General features: G+C 47.6%; 1 protein-coding gene and 1 long non-coding RNA gene across 8 annotated transcripts in view; both read right to left on the reverse strand.

Moving 5' to 3' along the window:
- SIK3 (SIK family kinase 3) overlaps positions 1-18,312 on the reverse strand; it is a 110,784-nt gene that overhangs the window by 15,734 nt on the left and 76,738 nt on the right. For 3 of the 7 annotated variants that reach the window (XM_034665820.1, XM_034665819.1, XM_034665815.1), the window contains 11 exons: positions 14,175-14,293; positions 13,566-13,676; positions 13,184-13,327; positions 12,667-12,744; positions 12,430-12,539; positions 10,884-11,037; positions 10,465-10,620; positions 7,255-7,325; positions 4,848-4,991; positions 915-1,065; positions 77-202 (listed from right to left, as the gene is read on the reverse strand). In XM_034665820.1, the coding sequence (XP_034521711.1) occupies positions 77-202; positions 915-1,065; positions 4,848-4,991; positions 7,255-7,325; positions 10,465-10,620; positions 10,884-11,037; positions 12,430-12,539; positions 12,667-12,744; positions 13,184-13,327; positions 13,566-13,676; positions 14,175-14,293 (1,364 nt within the window). The remainder of the gene's footprint in view (positions 1-76; positions 203-914; positions 1,066-4,847; positions 4,992-7,254; positions 7,326-10,464; positions 10,621-10,883; positions 11,038-12,429; positions 12,540-12,666; positions 12,745-13,183; positions 13,328-13,565; positions 13,677-14,174; positions 14,294-18,312) is intronic. The other 4 variants (XM_034665821.1, XM_034665818.1, XM_034665816.1 and 1 more) reach the window with 3 other exon arrangements.
- On the reverse strand, positions 2,686-4,841 carry LOC117803315. Its single transcript, XR_004627017.1, has 2 exons — positions 3,717-4,841; positions 2,686-3,420 (listed from the first exon to the last, which is right to left on the reverse strand). It is a non-coding gene; the product is annotated as an uncharacterized LOC117803315 (long non-coding RNA).

The following is an 18,312-nucleotide window of genomic DNA, read 5'->3' on the forward strand; positions in this document are numbered from 1 at the left end:
CCTCCAAAACTCACAGGCAAACCAGCCTGAGAGCAAACTCCAAACAAGCTGGAGAGAGCAAAGAGTGAAGGCCTACTTGAATCTGCTGCTGGAGAATTTGATGGTGCTGCTCCTGCTGGTACAACACGTGCTGCTGCTGGGTCTTCTCCAGGGCCCGCTCATCAATCTGCCCCCCGTACATCTTCTGCAGCTGCTCACACTCCTGAAGGGAAAGCAGGTAATACAGATGGGGCGCAGCCAGGCCCACCCCAGGCAGTGATGTCAGCAGATGCAGATCTGCCCCAAGAGAAGACAGGGTCCTTCATGAGCAACCGACCCAGGTATATAGGTATTCGTGTCCTAAATAGGTTCACATTCCGCGCTGGGTGAAGGAATGGAAGACACCATGGGTGGCCCGTGGGCCCATGGAAGTGTCCAGTGTGAAATCTGTGTGCAGAGTACCTGTCACCTGAAGCCTGGTCATTGGGAAGGCAGAAAGGAAGCCGGCCCTTTACAGAAGCCTGGAGGTACCCTTCCTTCCTCTGGAAGCACCATTCCATACCCACTGGAGAGGACGCCAGGTGGTAACAATGCCGACAAGCTCCAGCAAGACCCAGTGCCCATAAATCATGTGAGCAATGCCAAGGTTGCTTAGAAGTACCTTCTCTGGGGCCTCCCACCGAAACCCACACCCAGAAATTCCTCTCTAAGAATTACAGAGACAGGAGGAAAATCTAGGCCCTTCACGGGGGTGGGAGGACGTCTGAGCCTGGGGAAAGCCGTACATACCAAGGAGTAAGGAAAGAGCGTGAGGAAGCTACACAGATTTGAACCTCGACACGGACGGGGCAGAGATTTGCCACCCCAGTCCTCCACGCGCTATTGCTCTGTGTTCCCCACGCTTCTCCAGAGGTGCCTGCTGCCTCTCCCATTACCTGCTGCAGCTGTTTGATGCTGCTGCTGTTGGCCAGCTTTTCCAGGTGAGCTTTGAAGGCCTGAATGCTTGCAGCCCCGTCTGAGAACCGGCGCACGGGGGAGAAACGCTCCGTGGGGAGGTGCAGGGTGTTGGAGTCCTTGTAGGTAGAGCTGAATACATGGGAAGAGAAGGTTAGGGGCGAGGACTCAGGGGCTTGGACCAAATCACCCAGGGACTGCTGTTCCAGAAGAACGCAAAGGTGGCTGGCTACACGTGCAGCCCTGCACATTACGCCATTTCCAGGCCATCTCCAGAGGCCGGTAGTTGCCCTAGCCTGCTGCCCTTTCGAGAACTCCAGCTGCACACCTTCCATTTCCACTTACCTTTAGCTGGCTTACTTTCCAAGCCTGGTGAGGTCCTGGGATCAAATACATCCAGTTCTTACAGATATACTAGGTCAGAGAGAAGAGCTTCTCAGTGGCCCTCAGGCCAAGCTGCACAGGAGATCTGGCTTTTATAATCACGTCTGTCTAGTGCCTTTCGAAATCTCAAATTCACTGTTTGACCCAGTTTTCCCTGAGCAGCACTCTCCAAATGACCAGAAGGAAACTACAGTCAGCTTTGCGGCCAAGGCCTGGCTCGGAAGTCCTAGGGTCTGGGCTAGAAAGTGAAGGGTGGAGGTTCAAGCAGGAGGATAGGGGGACTTCTGATCCCCAGACGGAGACGGCACACTCTTAAGGAATGCGGGCCTCAAGATCCTGCTTGCGTACCTGGTCAACGCAAATACAGTTGGCCATTGTGAAAATTAACTTTACAGAGCAGCACGCCTCCCCCCGACCTCCTAGCGAAAGAGGAATCGTGTGGACAAAAATCCCACAGCTCAGTCAGAACAGAGCCAGGATCTTACAGGAAGAAAGAACAAGCTATTGATAAGGAATGCCTAAGACAGCATGGGAGTTCGAAGCTAACACCTCTACTCGTTACCTAATCAGAAAGAGATGTTTATGGGTTGAGGTAAGCAGATAAAAGACTGCCAAGGCAGCATTCCAGCAGCTGATGGAAAGGATCAGGGTTTCATGTCCAGGGCAGAGATGGTATCACACTGAACCATGGGTGAAATGATGTACCCCTTGAAAGCTACTCGCTCTGGACTAAAGCAGAGCAAGGCTAAGGAAGCAGGTGGACAAGCAAGTTCAAATACAATGCAGACGGGGAGGGTCTGGGGGGGTGGGGGGGCTGATGACTGTGCAGAGCGGTCCACGAATGTGGCCGGGAGGGCAAGCCCTTTACCCTCTGTTAATGATGACTTGGGTTTCAGGCTCTACCGGAAGCTCGACACAGCGGTGAGCTGATGAAATGAGCACAGACACACGCGTGTAACACAAAAGACGCATGGTTTTGGCAGACACTCTCCAGAAACAGGGATCACGGGAGTCGCCTTTGGGAGCACTTCCTCAGTGCTTCCTACATCTGTTTCTACTTCAGGGGTCTAGAGTCGAAGCCAGTAAATACTATTTTCTCCTAACATTTGATTCTTATGCTGTCAATATTTTCTAATAATGGACACATTCCTGATTCACTCAGAAAGCTGTGTTCTGCAAGGGGTTCATTCAGCCGGTCTGCACAAAACCCACCCTCCCCCCTCAGAGCTGCTCTCCCAGGCCCAGGTATTTCGTGACTTTTCCAGAAGCTTGGGTTGTGCAGAGACTGACCCTGGTCAGTCGGGCACAGGAACTTCAGAGGAAGAGTTCTGATGGAGTTGCTCATTTTGGAAGCACTCACAGGATCCATAGTGTTTTATTTTTATTAGCAATCGTGTTCAAACTCAGGACAGCCCCGTATCAGGCTGACATTCCCACTACACTTTTCAAACAGGAACTTGGTTCCCCACCTAGATAAAATCCATCTTCTGTTCGTTTAAAATTACGCTTTACATTTTTTTAGCTTTTAAAATGACACACTTCCAGGATTGAAACGGTTGATCAGACCCCTCTTCTGTCTCCATGCTGGACTTCATGAATTACACCCCAGAAGAATAGATGTACATGTGCCGTTCTTGAATCATTTCCTCTGGAAAACGAGAGGAATTCAATAATCTGTCTAGGCCACCCATTTCCAGGGTTTTCTGGCCCTGCAAGGGGCTCCTGTCCTCTGCGGACTACTTTCAGTGTCTGGTGTTGCCGTGTTTTTGCAGGAACCCCATCGAGACAGGCTGAGTTTGCATAAATTCCCCGCCTTGCACAATCCGCCACTCATCAAGCATTCATTCCAATTCAAACTGGCTTGACCACAGGAAACCCTTGAAACACTCCACCACGAGTGTTCACACGAACACAGACGGCAGACACGTCTCCAGCAGGCAAGGCCTTGACGGTGACTGTAGGCAGGGCGGCAACCACACACACAGGGAGCTGTGGCCGACGTGGCCTTCCTCACTAGACACACGGACACAGAGTAGAGGAGCCGTGAGAGAGGCTGACTGTGGAGAGGTGCCGGTCTTCACGCTTCCCCGACAGGAGGCTCTCCTGAGGAACACATACAATGAAACAAGGATACCCGAGGGACTTCGGCTAAACAACAGACCCTGACAAAGGCTAAACAACTGTCAGGCTGTGGAGGCAGGGAAGACAGAGACAGGGAGAAAAAAGAAAGGTTCTGTTGGGTAACAGTGGTGAGCTCAGAGTTGTTGAGAAATCATGGAAAATTTAAGGCGGCAGGGGTGGGGGCTGGGGGGAGGACGCTGCCGGGGGCGGGGAGGTTGTGTGGGGGGAGGCACCTCTCCAACAATCACCCCAAGTCTCTTCTCTTGCATTGCGCTCACCGTGTAGGTCCTGAGAGGTTTTCCTTAGGAAAACACTGTCTCTCTGTGCTGGAGTTTTTGCTGGAGAGTCGTCATTCCTGCTATTCCAACCAGACCGATCTATTATTCTCAGTCATCTAGAACAGTTTATCTGCCTTCTCTCAGAGTGCCAACAGGGCACTAATTCAGTCTCCGTCTGCGCAGAGTCCACGGTCTCTGCTGATTATAAGGACGCCCGATGGGTAACTCGCCACAATAAAAACATTGTGTCAAGCTTGCCAGTGTGTGAGCTGATTACAAGAGTTCATAACAACACATTTATAAACTTCATTTCCTTGGAACCTGACTGCTTTTCAACTGTCTCAAGTAAGACTGCTTTCATTGTCCTCCCAGCAAGATTGAAGTTGGTGGTGGCCTGGAAAGTGTGGCCCATAAGATTGGGGATGGCTTTAGAGGGGACAAAGTTAAGGGCTTTAGTCATCGAGTATTCACAGAAGGTAATCACCTTCTAGCAAAGTGTCACACCCCTGTGCTTCCAGGCTTACTTGGATTCAGTTTTAGGAAGTTTTCTTGGCCAGGAAGGTTAAGCTTGTTACTTCTTCAAGAGGATGAATTACAAATGTAAGAGAGACCTACTAAGAGATTTCAGCCATCACAATATTATTGCAAGAATGACTTCTCGGGTACGACACTCAAGAGAACGCAGTATCTCTGCTCTACCATTCACAGAGGGATGCACATTCCTCCATGTCCAAGCTCACTGTTCAGTGGTAACATGGTAAGATATGCTCATTCTTTTGAAGGCGATGGGTTATGAATGGTCAAGTCTACCGATAAGGTTCCAAATCCTCCCATGTCCAGCTGTCCGCTGAGAATTCACTTCCTCGAAGGTTTCCAGTTCAATTTCATCTATGAGTCAACACCCAGAATCACGGGAATCGACTACAGACCATAAACATGTCTATGAGGTAATGGGAAGGAAGAATCTCACACGGCCCTGTGCACTGCTCAGTGCAAGGAGCTGAGAAGATGTAAGCTCAAGGATGCTACTTAATTTAGCCTCGATGCTTGTCACCATCACTGCAAGATTAGCAAGAAGGGTGCCTGCCCGATGAGCCTCGAGGAGCTCACACAGCTCACGTGGCTACTCACCGATGCTGCTCAGGTACCAGGTGAGGGGGCCAGACCCGGGAACGGAAAGGCTGCTGTCCTAGCTGCCGTTGTAGGTCCGGTGGGATCTCAGCTGTAGGGTTGGTCATGGCCAGTGTATGTCTTTTGGACCTATTTGCCAAGTACCTGCAACAAGCAGGAGCACATTTCATAGTAAAAAAGACAGACAGGAATATTCCTATGCAAGAAGCATTAGAAGTTAATCTAAAGCACTCAGAATGAAATAGTGCCAGAGCTTAAAAAGGGCTCCATGGCAAACAGACCCCTGGCTGGATGAAAGTGAAACGTGGTCAGCCGGCCAACAAAAGCTGGCTTACCACTCAAGTGGCTGAATTTCAAAGAGCAGCCACTAAGAGAAGAGAGAAAACAGATGCAGCTCACAAAGAAGATAGATCTTCCTTCCTTCGTTCCATTCGATAGAAGCATTTATTTCCCACTTGTTAATTTTATTATTCTTGTCCCTCCAAATTTCCAAAATACAAGTCAGAGGAAATGAGCCCTAAGGATTATTCCTAGAGATGAGCCAAGAGAGACAGATATTCAGAAGGACTTCATGTGTATCTCTAGATCCCAATGGCCCGCCAGGTTTTGAGATTGTCCTCACTTACAAGTCACGGCAAACAGATTCTTCAGTTTGAGGATGAGTGATTTCCAAAACTACCCCTTCTCTCAAACCCCAGGATTTTAAGTCAATCATCAGAGAAGAAAAACTGATGTTGTCCCAAGGGAACCAAATTCTCTAGAGGATGAAGAAATGAAACCGCATGAAATGTTCAGAATTGGTTTTTGGGAGGAGCAGGAAAAGGCAAGGCAAGAAAACAGAAGTTTCAAAGCTGAGGAGTTGACCAGCTGAAGACTTTCATTCTAAAGATCTATTGGATCCACTACTTAGTTAATACCAAAAATAAGCCACGGGCCCCCTTCATCTAGCTGATGGCTTCCTTGGCCACTGCCGCTCTTCTGGGGCACACATAGAAGCATCACCGTCCCTCTCCATGACGTCAGGATGGATGGGCTTTACCCTTGACATGTTGGTCTAAAGAAGAAAGAAGGTGGAGCTGGAGGAAGTAAAGTCCAAGACAAAGAAGATAAAGTGAAACGCTACCATCTAATTAAGGGAGAAAGGCAGTAAGTTTCCTAACTTTTTTTTTCATGACATCAGCAGGGGCCCATTTGCAACATCGTAAGCCCTGTTACCAGCAAACTACAGAGAATAGCACCGAGAGGAGGAAAAAAAAAAAAAAAGTTAACAATTTTTCTTCTATTGGTTAAACTGTAGGAGAAGCTGACCCATCTGCCACCACCCTGTCCTCCACTCTTCTTTCCAAACGGGACCAGGTTCTTTTTTTGAGTAGCAGCTTTCATACAGAGCTACTGGGGGTAAAGAAGAGAGGACTGGCCAGCAACCGTCAGGTTCTTTTAGAAAAAATGGTCTTGCTTCATTCTTAACTACTTTGCCTGTTTAAGCTAAAAACATTTAACAGACTATAGAGCAATTAGTGGTACGTGAAGTTGCCAAAGAGTGAGACATGAGTGGTTTTAATAACCATTTGATAAAGACACCCAGAATTTCCCCAAGAGCCCATGAAAACCATTTTATTTCAACTTCCCTCAAGGGAAAAACATATAATTTTGAAGAACACCTGTATTTCTGGGAAAATACATGCTGGATTCTGGTCAAACCCCCACCCCGCCGGGAAAATAAGAAGGACGACTCCCACAAGGGGGCATGCATGGAGCTGGGACCACAGCTAACGAGACTGAAGTGAAACGAGCAGCACAGCACGCCCGATGGTCACTGCTGTTTTCTGTGAATTAGGCATCGCTCAACAAGGTTCTGGCAACCATGGATATTTGCATCTGTCCCTGGCCCGAATCCCATATTCTTTTTTTCATTATCTCTTTGTTGGTACAAGGGGATGGAGGAAGCGTACAGCAAACAGTACAAGAGGTATTCATTCTCCTGGAAAGGAAGCGTCCATGCCAGAGGTCCATGGCCAGACTAGCTAGGATCACTGTCATCCCAAAGCTCCAATTCCTTTTCAGTAAACAGTTCTTGGCAGGTAGGAGCAGGCTTTGCGCCTTGTGAATACTATCAGAGTTGCAATATGAACGCAGGGGGCAGATAAAGAAGGAGGGAGGAGAGAAAAAGTTCTTATGGTCATTGCTGTCACTTAGGGGACTTCCAATGGCGCTTACAGAAATGCCATTTTCTGGGTAGTCTTCTGTTACTTCCATGTGGGGAGGAACATGCCATCTGCCTTGAGCAAAGAGACCACACAAGTGTTGAAGCTGCACTGGGCCACCTCCTTGGGCAGGGGTGGCCTCTCGCTGGCTGCAGGGGAGCCTGCCCAAAGGGCTCTGCAAGCACTGCCCGGTGCCACATTACCTCTGCACAGCCTCCTGATCTGGCTCCCCATCCGAGCTCTCCTCGTCCACAGGCGTAACTGCCGGCACCGCCTGCGGAGACACAGGGGGGAAAAGCTCAAGGCGGCGCTTCTTCCGGAATACCGCTCGTTCTAGAAACCGGGCTGCAGACAGGCCTTTCTGGGCATTCTCTTATTTACGAAACTTTTGTAGGGTCCCCGGGTTATACGGAACCTCCACATGCCTTTCTAGCTTTTCATGTTTACCTCGCTCAGGTGATTTTAATTTGCATTTCTTCCTCTGACTCATCTTCGCTCACTCATTCAACAAGAGGCGAATGCCTACCATGTTCCAGGATGAAATGGGAATTACCAAACATAGCTCTTGCCCTCCTTTCACAGTCTAGTGGAGGACAGGGACAAGGAAGCAGACAATTACAGAACAGCATGACCTGGTCCTCTAGGAACCGAGGGGGCCCTTGGGAATTGAGGAAAGCATCTTGGAGGATGGGACACTGCAACCTGAAGGGGAAACAGGAGCTGGCCATGCATAGAGGAGAAGGCTCACGAGCCTTTGGGGTTTCTAGGCTGAGAGAAAAGAGAAGGCCTACAGGTGTCTGAGGACCTGAAAATACAGTAGAAGCTTGTTTACCTGGAATGTCTAGGAACTGGTCTGTTATTTCATATTAATGCTATTACCAGCGTTTAGATGTCTTTCATGCCAAAAAAGCATCACGGTTTTTTAAAAGTACATTTTAGTATATAACATATAATTGTGTAGTTGCAATTCAAAGCTTTAGAATAGCTATCACCCACCAAAACACACCCGAGCAGTGAGAACCACCGCCGCCATGCCTGCATTATTGTGACTCCCCTCGTCTACGTGAGGGCGCTCACACAAGCTCCACAGCTCAGGAGCTACAGCAGGGAAAGTCAGACTTCGATTATTATGAAAGCACTTTTTAAAAAATGGAAGATTGTTTTAAAACAAAACTAAAACTTTGGGAATAATTCCATTGCTTGAATGTGAGGCTGTCCAGATTCCTTACTATAGTTCCACGAGACTGGAGGGAACAGGGTCAGGTGGGAAGTGGTGACAGATGAGGCAGGAGAGGGACACAGCGGCCAGTTACAGACGGCCTTGAATGCCACATTAAGAAGTATATTTTGAGGAAGGGCAGCGGTGAATCACTAAATTTGCAGCAGGGATGTGGTGTTACAAGATGTATATTCTAGAAAACTAGCTTGCTTGAGTTACAGTGTAGAAAGGACTGGTGGTGGGGATGAGGAGAAAAGACTGGAGGCAAGGAGGCTAGTGAGGAGGCCACTGTGTTAGTCTTGGCAAGGGATGACAGTGAATGGAAGGCGCTGTGGGGGACAGAAGCAAGGTGCTGGATAACTGACTTGATATGGGGATGGGGGGAGGGAAGAGTTAAATAGAAATCCCACATTTCTAGCTTGTGTGACCAGGAGAACGACGGTGCCCGTCACTGTCACCCAGGAGGAGAAACAGGTTACCTACAGTTATTTGAGGACATGTCAAATTCAAATTTGAGGACATGTCGAGTACTAGTGGGATAACCAGCTAAGTCTAAGCGCTAGGCGGTCATCTATACAAAATGGAGAACTCAGAAGAAAAGAGCGTTCTGGGCTGAAGAATCACTTGGTAACAGAAATTATGGGAGCGGACAAGGTGAGTCAGAGAGCGTATGTAAAATGAAATGGAAACGGGGCCTAAGATAAAATTGGGGTTTCACCAACTTCAAAGCACAAGCAGAAAGGGAACCTGAAGAGGAAAGGCAGGAAGAAAATGAGAATGTGGTATCATAGAAGCCAAAAGAAGACAATATTTCAAAGAGAAAAAATGGTCAACAGTGACTGATACAGTTGGCAGGCCCAAAAGATAAAAAACGTCCACCGGATTTATCAACAAAAGCTTGTTGGTGACCTTGGTGAGAACAGTTAGAGTGGACCAAGGAAGTCCCTCCACCTCCCACAAAGCTGTTCTTGATCCTTCATAACCTGCATCGATCTGGCCCTTCCCTGAATGCCGCTGCCGCCTCCCGGTCCACAGGACTCACTCGGGCGTTTACTCACACATGGTCCTTCACTATTAGTTCAACACCACACACAGGTTGGTCCTGTCTTCCCCAAATGATAAGCTCAGTGAGGCTAAGAACTACGGACACAACCCTTCCCTGTGCCCGACAGCCCTGTTAAGTGAAAGCACGGCCCATGGTGGGCCCGTAGCTGTCCACGCACTGTTGTGTTACCAATCCATGATACGGTTAGTACAGAAATAAAGAGTAAGCTTTTAGAAACTTTTATAGAAATTTAACAGGGTAATTTTGTCTGTTGAAAATTGAGCCTTGTATTTTGTATGTTTTAAAATTTTTATTTCTCTAATAATTCACTTTTATTGTATTTTACAAAAGTATGAATCCCATGATGGACTGAAGGGGAAAAAATGTCCTCCCTTTTGAAAACCTCCTTTTTGAAAACGGACGAGAGGTCCATTGAGAAGCACTGCCCTAAAAACACCTAGGAAGGGCTGTGGATATGATGGAGCACACAATCGCATGGTCCTGTGAGATTAAATGAAGGAATGAACAAATGGGTTTACCTATGACAAGAAAATAACCAGAAATAAACAGAACCCAGTGAGGAAAAGAATCTTTGAATGTGACCATTATATATATATATAAGAAAGATGGGATTGAGAGAGACACCAACTGAATAGGTTAGAGTTTACAAAAGCCAAATAATTGAGTGATCGAGGTTGTACCAAAAATGTGAAGTAATGTCCATCAAAGGAGAAAGGGTCGGTGAAGAGCGGTTCATTCTAGAGAAAACGGTTAGGCACCACTGCCCTCGGGCAGGGAGGAGTTACCGTGAGAGGGCAGAGTCAGTCAGGCCGCAGTGACCAGACCACTGGGCTGTAGGGCTGTGGTGGCACTTAGCACTGGTGCCTGGTGATGCCCCACTGAGGACGATGCTCACCAGGAGCAGACTTCAGAGTGGCAATTATTTGGTTAAGTAAAGAAGGTAGCCAAAAATTAAGTCTGGAAAGTTCTACGAGCCTGAAGAAAATGGGAATACATTGAGCATCCTGAGCTTAGAGGAAGAGGAAATTCAGACCTTTAGGTGGGCGACCTGGGGTCCCAGCCCTAAGCCCACAGCTTCTTTATTAAAAGCCTCTGACAAAGTAGGTCGGGTGCTGGGCTGCTACTCACTGGTGTCATGGTGACAAGTGGTGAGGGTCCCCGTGGGCGCTTCAGCAGCTGCTGGGCATGTAGCTGGATGTTGGCTCCTCCATCTGACGCCCTCCGGCCGAGGGGTCCCATTCCATTCAGCAGCTGTAGGGTGGGCGGCTGTAAGAGGGACTGCTCCTGTCACAAGTACAGCGGGCAGGACGGGGTGGTAAGGTGGGGAGGGAGGAGGGAGAAAAGAGCAGTCCTCTAATCTACGGAAACTAAGGGATCCTTTAAGTACGTACAGACTGATCTTCCCTCTCACCCAGGCTGCTGTGCAAGAGACATCGTCCTTCTCTATAAGGATATACCCTTAAGTCCTGGGCAAGGTCCCTCAGAGTCTCTCAAAGGAAGCTGGAATGTGTTTCTCTGGGGGCAAGCCCTCTCCCACACCCAGGTACCTTGTACTCAAGCTGCCCGGTCGGTTGCAAATTTTGCATGGGCAGCAGGTTGTGCATGAAGTTCACGTTAGGGGCCACCTGCAGGAACGCAGCCTGCGGGCTGACTCCAGGAAAGCCGGGCAGGAGCTTCTGCAGATCTTCCAGAACTTCCGTGCTGATGGGAAACAGGATGACAGAGAAGTCTGGTTAACAGTCTCACTCCAAAGTGCTTATATCCCCAAACTGATAAAACAGCTAAGTTGGGCACAAGTTGTTGTTTTTTTTTGTTTTTTGTTTTTAACTTTCCTCCTAAATTTGTACTTCTTAGACCCCAAAGCAAGTAGAAGCCTAGTGTATGGAAAGTGGCTCTCTGCCATTTTCCCATCTGGGACCGGGGATTGCTATTCTTCGTTGACCACTCATGTAAAACCCACAGCTCTGAGCCAAGAGGAAATCCTGGCACCACTCCAGTTCAGGTTTTCAAAGCCTGGAGGTGAACAGCAAGCTTCTAGAGGACACAGACCATCCACTAAAACAATGGCTGCCTGAAGTAGCAACTGATTCACCAGGGAAAGAATGCAATTATTCCTGTCGGTGCTGATGGGACAGATAAGTGGTGGATGTGCAGGGCTGTCGTGCCCTAACAGTAAGGTTTACAGCACACATTAAAATAAGAGATCTTTCCACGAACAGAGTGACAAAGGACTCCACCCCTTTGCAGCTGACATGGTCTTTGAAGCCGGAATGTTCCCCTATTGCCTGTTTGATCGTAGGCCGAGAATGAGAAACGTGAGCAAACAATCAGCAGGCCTCGGGAGGTGTTTTTGCAAATTGCTCAGAGAAAATAGGTATTTATAAGAACACTAGCTGCGCTCCTAACTGAACTCTCTAGAGAACTCTTGCCATAACCGTCTCTTCCCAACACAGTAAAGGAAATATCCAGAGAAAGGTAAGGCTATTTTTAATGTTGAAAGTCTTCAAAAGTAGAACAAAAACAGAGAGCCAGCCTTCGGCACATTTCCCTGTGTGCGGGCATCAGAGAGCACACTGAAGGACTGTTTTGGGAAAACGCTGTGGGAAACTGGTACTTACTTGGTATGTTTTTGGATTCTTGCTCACTTAATTTTTGACTTACATAAACTACACCGTATCATTTGTCCTCCTTCCTTAGATGAGTCTGGCATTAGAACACGTAGTAAACAGTACCTCTAAAAGCTGTCAAACTCGAACGAATTTTAAGGGGTACTTTTATGTGACTTAGATCAGAAGAACTCAATTTTTATGAGCCAAGATGCTATATGCTCTTCAGCAAAGCACTGCGATTAATGGACACGATGGTGCTATCAGCTCGCAATCCACCAGGGACAGCTCTGTAATTCTTTGGTCACATCAAGTCTGATCTACCCAGGACCCTGAACTGGGTTAGAAAAAGACATGTCTTGGCCACTAGATTCCATCTCATCTAGGAGCTACAACAAAGTAGGAAAAATGAGCCATGGTAGGATCTCAAAGTCAGGTGGGAATTCTCCACCGTGGTATTAATCAGGGCTGTTGGCCAGATACTCACCGTGGGTCAGCCACACCCACTGTGTGTCTCCTCATGGACAGATAGCGGACCAAGGCTTCAGGGGAGGGCTCTTCACCCTCGTCACTGTCCAAGTTCACTGTCCCATCCGGCTGAGGTGGAAGGAAATACAATCAAATTAGAAATAAAAAGGAATTCGAAATAAGCAGCCAAGCAAGGAAGCAAAGATATGGGGAAGAAAGTGGTTTCGGCTGACAGCTATCTGAGGTCACTACTTGCCTCCACAATCTGGTTCTCTGGGTTGATCAGCTGCACCTGGGGAACGCTGATGTTCATAGTGGTACCAGCCTGCTCCGCCTAGAAAGTAGCACATAGGTATACACCTTTACCTTACACGCTAGGCGGAAATAATGATGGTCTTTCAAAGGATTCTTGGTTGCTAAACTCTACGTTTCTACCTCTGAGTCTTTGGTTCCTCTGCCCTTAGAAGCTACAACAAGGAAGCATTCTTTAGGGAAAACAGTCTCTCTCAATGATTGGCTATTTATTTAAAAAAATAAAAGAAAATACAACTCTTGCTGTCCTTCCTGAGTACTGGAATACCCTTCCATCCTCTGTCAGAGAAAGGTTCTGACCTCTGCTTGACCTCTGACAAAGGAAGAGATGACAGATAGGATGGGACGGAGGTAAGGAAGAAAAGGAAACTCTCTTAGAGTGAGTTAGTGAGCAATGGCGAACCATCCCCTCCTCCCCTGTGTTACTTGTGCTGCTTCAGGTCACTGGAGTTATTGCCCACCTGGACATTGACTGGTGCTTGAAAGGCCATGGCTCGGGGCATGCTAGGAGGTGCTCCAACACGCAGGGTTTTGTGTCTCTTCTGTCGATCACACAGCAGGCTGTAGATTGCACTATAGTGATCGTAGGCATCTGATCTTAATGACTACCAAGGGAGAAGGGAAAAGAGTAAAAAACCCTGGTGAAATGGCATGTCAATAACCAAAACCCTCTCAATAGTACATTAGAAGACCAAAGCACCTTCTTGTCAAGGCTCAGAGAGGGGCGGAGGAAGAAGAACAGGGAGAAAAGGGAAAGTTCCCAGGAAGGAGAAAAAGGTGGAAAAGGCAGGACAGAGGGAATGTGGCTACCTCTCACTTTGTCCTCCACGCCTTTAGAGATACCTGTAGCGTCCGCTCTTTGTCCAGGCCCATGTCCTCCATGGCCAAGAGGACATCCTCATTCAGGGGGTCTATCTGTCTTTCTTCTTTCAGCTGCTGGCATTCAGCTATTAACTGTGACATTAAAAAGAAGCAAGCTATCAAAGCCCCAGTTAACCACGTCGCGATGGCAGATTGTCTATAAGGAACCAGCTGTTCCATGCCCCTAGCTTGGGATACTTTTGGCCTCAGACAAAGCCTAAGCAAGAAAGTTCTAGGTACTCAGCTGTAGGCAGACAAGATCCCTGTTTTGCTGAGGTCCTTTGGGATGGCTTAAATAAAGCTATGCTGTCGAAGGCACCGAACTGAACCCACAAAGACAAGAGGAAGAGCTCAGCTGTCCCCGTGGCTGGTGATATTTGGGGGCAAGTGGTAGGCACCTGGTATCACGACTCTCCAACAACTCGGCTGCTTTAAAATTCCCTGCTGCTTGCTTCCCTTGCTGCTTTGGTAACACACCAGTTTGTTCCCAGCACCCGCCCTCTTCAAGTCCCGGCCTGATGACAATCTCATGCAAGAGAGAGAGCTGGAGCTCTGAGCGGAGTTCCCCGGGGCGAGCAGAACTCAGCTCACCCGGTCAAAGTTGGGGTCCGCGTCCCCTAGCTTCATCCACTTGTGCTTGCAGATCTGCTCCATCGACAGGCGCTTGTTCGGGTCTAACACCAGCATGTGGCGGATCAGGTGCTCACACTCTGCAAGACATACGAAGGGCTCGCCTTCAGTCTCGGCGAGGGGTGCACCGCAGAGGCGGAGGGACTCAAGGCAAGCCAAGCACAGGGACTCTCCAGCTTCTGCTCTCACTCCTCTTGCTCCTTACCTATGTCACTGCTCACTGCGCAAGGGACCCGGCAAAGGCGGGAAGCGATGAAGAAAAGTTGGGTTAATACCTCCATTAAAAGTCTGACTAGACAGTGTAGAGATAATCCCTGGGTCTCATTTATTTATATGATGTACGGCCCCATTTAGCACAATTAATAAAGAACTGAATGTCCTCTGGGGGCACCTGAGGGTGCAGTCGGTTAAGCATCTGACTCTTGGTTTTGGCTCAGGTCATAATCTCAGGGTCCTGGGATCGAGCCCCACGTCGGGCTCCAGGCTCAGCACGAGTCTGCTTGAGATTCTCTCCCTCTCCTTGCCCCTCCCACTTGTGTGCTCACACATGCACTCGCTCTCTCTCTAAAATGAATAAATCTTAAAAAAAGAAAAGAGAGAGAGAATTGAATGTCCTCTAAAGAGATTCGGTATCTTACAAGGTCCTTGAAACATTCGGCTCTACCTTCTCTATGTATTACTACGTGCCTACTAATGCTTCTGGCTTGGTGTCCAGAGCTCTCTTCAAACCTCGGCGTTGAAATTTCCAGCAGTCTGAGGTGTGGGGGAGAGGCCCAGGGCGCCCCTTACCACACACTGCGACTCCACTGCCGGCTGCATTTATCATTTTCTCAATGTGTTTTTAAACATTCACAGGTGCACACCACTGGGCTCTGGGCCACAGAGATTCAGATCAGTATTGTCCTTCGACGGCTCATACTACATATTATGCTACAGAACGTACAATGGATTCACGATCAAGAACCCTACTTTTTGATTTCAAAACCCCCCTCTAAGTTTTCTCAGGTGTAAACTGGGGGTGCTGAGGGTGATGAGGGAGTCGTACTTGTGCTTGGAGGTGGCAGCAATGGTAAGAGTGAACAGTACTAACAGACGCTCTTTGGCGCACTTACCAACTACTTGCTCTCATTTACACCTCACAGTAATCCTAGCAGGAAGGTCCCATCATCACCGCCATTTAAGAGATGGTAAAAGAGGCAGAGAGAAGTCAAGAAACGTGTCCAAGATCTCATGAAGTCAGATTTCAAACCAGACAGTCTGACGCTTCAGCTGCTGCCCTTCGCCACGCGCTATGCTGCCTGTGGACTGTGCAGGGCTGCGGGCGGGACCCACCCCCTGGCCCGTCATTTAACGTCTCCAACCCAGTTGCCATCAGCTCTTGCTTCGACCATTGTAGAAGTCTCCCAGCTGGTCTTTCCGCGCCCACCCCTGCTTCTCTACAGTTTGCTCTCCATAGAGAAGCAAAGGGCATATTTCTAAAACATAAATCTGAGTTAGCACCACCTTGCCTACAACTCTCCAGTCTCTTCCCGGAACCCAGAAAATGAAGCCCAAGGTCCCCAGCCGCCAGGCCCACATCTCTGCCTCTGGCCTAGCCTCCTGCCACACTCCCTCCGGCTCCCCGAGCCTCAGCAGCACCGGCATCCTCTACGGACCGTGCCCACGCTCAGCACACTCCCACCGGTGGCCTTTCCACCTGCTGCTTCCTCGGACCCTCACATGGCTGGCTCCTCGTCGCTCAGGAGAGGACTTAAATGCCACTTCCTCAGAAAGCTCTTCTCTGGCCACCTCGTCAATCTCAAGTGGGACTCTAGTCACCCTCTATTCCACCACACGAATCTTCTCCACACAAATGACTTCTTTTGAAGCCCTCTGATTTACTTCTTTATTGTCTAGCTCCCCCACCACAACGTAAGGCCTGTGTCTTTCTTACCGATGTTTCTGGTACCAAACCTCCAATACCAGAGATGGTGATTATACCTAACTGGAGTTCAACCAACAGCTACTGAGTATATGAACCAATATTTACTGAAACTCTAATCAAACGAGATTGTGTTTGTGAAAATGCTTTTTTGAAACTCTAAAGTTCTGGGAAGGGGGGTGAGGAGGTGGGTGAGTTGGGGAAGGGGACTAAAAGGCACACACTTCCAGTTATAAAAGAAGTAAGAGGTGAAGAGGCAATGTGCAGCCCTGGGAATACAGCTAAGGACAGTGTAACCTCACACGGCCACAGACAGATGGTGGTCGCTAGATTCTTACAGTGGTCGTGCCATCATGTACATAAACGCTGAATCACTATGTCGTACACCTGAGACAACTACAGTGTTGTAATGCCAATTATGTTTCAATAAAAAAAAGATACTTTTTAAAATAACTACAGAATTCTCTGTAAGATATAGGTTTTAAAACAGTTTCCATTTCATGACATTGGTCCTGAAAATAAAACTGGCCAGTGATGACAGTAGTAACCAATCAGTGCTAATTTTAAAAGACTTATGTCCAAGGCACTGTGCTTAACAACTTTATTTCATTTACTCTTCTCAGCAACCCTAAATTAGCTTCTATTATTAGCCCCCTGTGTAAAAGAAGAAACAAGTGAATGTGCTCAACATTGCAAAGTAATGGCAGGGCTGGGGCTGGAGAGCTAGGCTCCTAGCCACCCTTGATATATCTTCATGTGGATATAAATCCTGTTTGATCTATTTTTCTAGAGTGAATTCAACTCTGCAACCCTACAGTTTCTGCACCATGTGGCAACACCATTCTAAATCACCATATTAAAAGGAATACAAAGGGTAATTAAGACAATGTACTCAATTCTAAATTTATTCTTGCTTTAAAAGAAAATACAAAAAGGCAAGTCCCTATATCAAAATGATTTTATAGCAGGCATCAATTTGTTCTTACTTTATAATTAAAAGTATATTCAAATGCAGTGTAGATCCTAAAACCTACATACCTATGAAAGAGTAAATGCCATCTACAACGTTATACTTTTATTAAAATTATGCTTCCAAAGTAGCCAGGCTACACCCCCAACTGGAGCATTTGGATGGATTATAAAAATCTTTGCCACACACCTTTGTGATCTGCAATTACTTGAGAGGAAAAAAATGTTCCTAATTTTAAAAAGTTACTACAATTGGGGTGACTGGTTGGCCCAGTCGGTTAAGCGTCCAACTCTTGGTCTCAGCTCAGGTTTTTTTTTTCTTTTTTAAAGATTTTATTTATTTATTCAACAGAGATAGAGACAGCCAGCAAGAGAGGGAACACAAGCAGGGGGAGTGGGAGAGGAAGAAGCAGGCTCAAGGCAGAAGAGCCTGATGTGGGGCTCGATCCCACAACGCCGGGATCACGCCCTGAGCCGAAGGCAGACGCTTAACCGCTGTGCCACCCAGGCGCCCCTCAGCTCAGGTCTTGATCTCAGGGACGTGAGTTCAAGCCCCATGTTGGGTTCCACGTTGGGCACATGGAGCCTACTTAAAAAAAAAAAAAGTTACTACAACTAAAGACCCCCAGCTAGCGAGGAAGCCTGAGCCTGATTGGAAAGTGGTGAGATTTTTGTTCAGGCCTCTAGATGGCGCCCTTCTGTTCTCTTTCAGTTCCCACACAGCGTATAGTGCATAAAAGGTAACCAAGTCAGTCCTCAATCAGATGACCAAGACAGAATGATTTTCAGTTATTGGCTTGCTTTAAGACAGGATTTTCAAGGCAATTTTATTAAAAACAAAAGAAATGAACATTAATATAGTAAGCCTTGCCTAGAAAATGTAGCTAGTTCAATTTCAGGATCTTGAAACCTTTATTCAGTCATCTTTAATCAGTATTTGGTTTCAGATGCCTTAAAAACTCTCCAGAAAAACGTGAACAAGAACTCATACACAAACATTTGCATGTAATTTCAGTCTGTTCAAGGAGCCCCCAAATCATGCCATCGATTACCCCGATGTCTACAGGCCCCAGGTTAAGGACTCCGGGTGGCAGTGACAATACCCAGGAGACAAGTTTTTATTTTGTATGCCCTCCATGATATCCCTCATGCAAAGAAACAGAAATCTCACACTTTCCATGTGTTGCACAGATGGCAAAATGCAGAAAG

This window comes from Ailuropoda melanoleuca, chromosome 8, assembly GCF_002007445.2.
Source record: "Ailuropoda melanoleuca isolate Jingjing chromosome 8, ASM200744v2, whole genome shotgun sequence".
Taxonomy (NCBI): domain Eukaryota; kingdom Metazoa; phylum Chordata; class Mammalia; order Carnivora; family Ursidae; genus Ailuropoda; species Ailuropoda melanoleuca.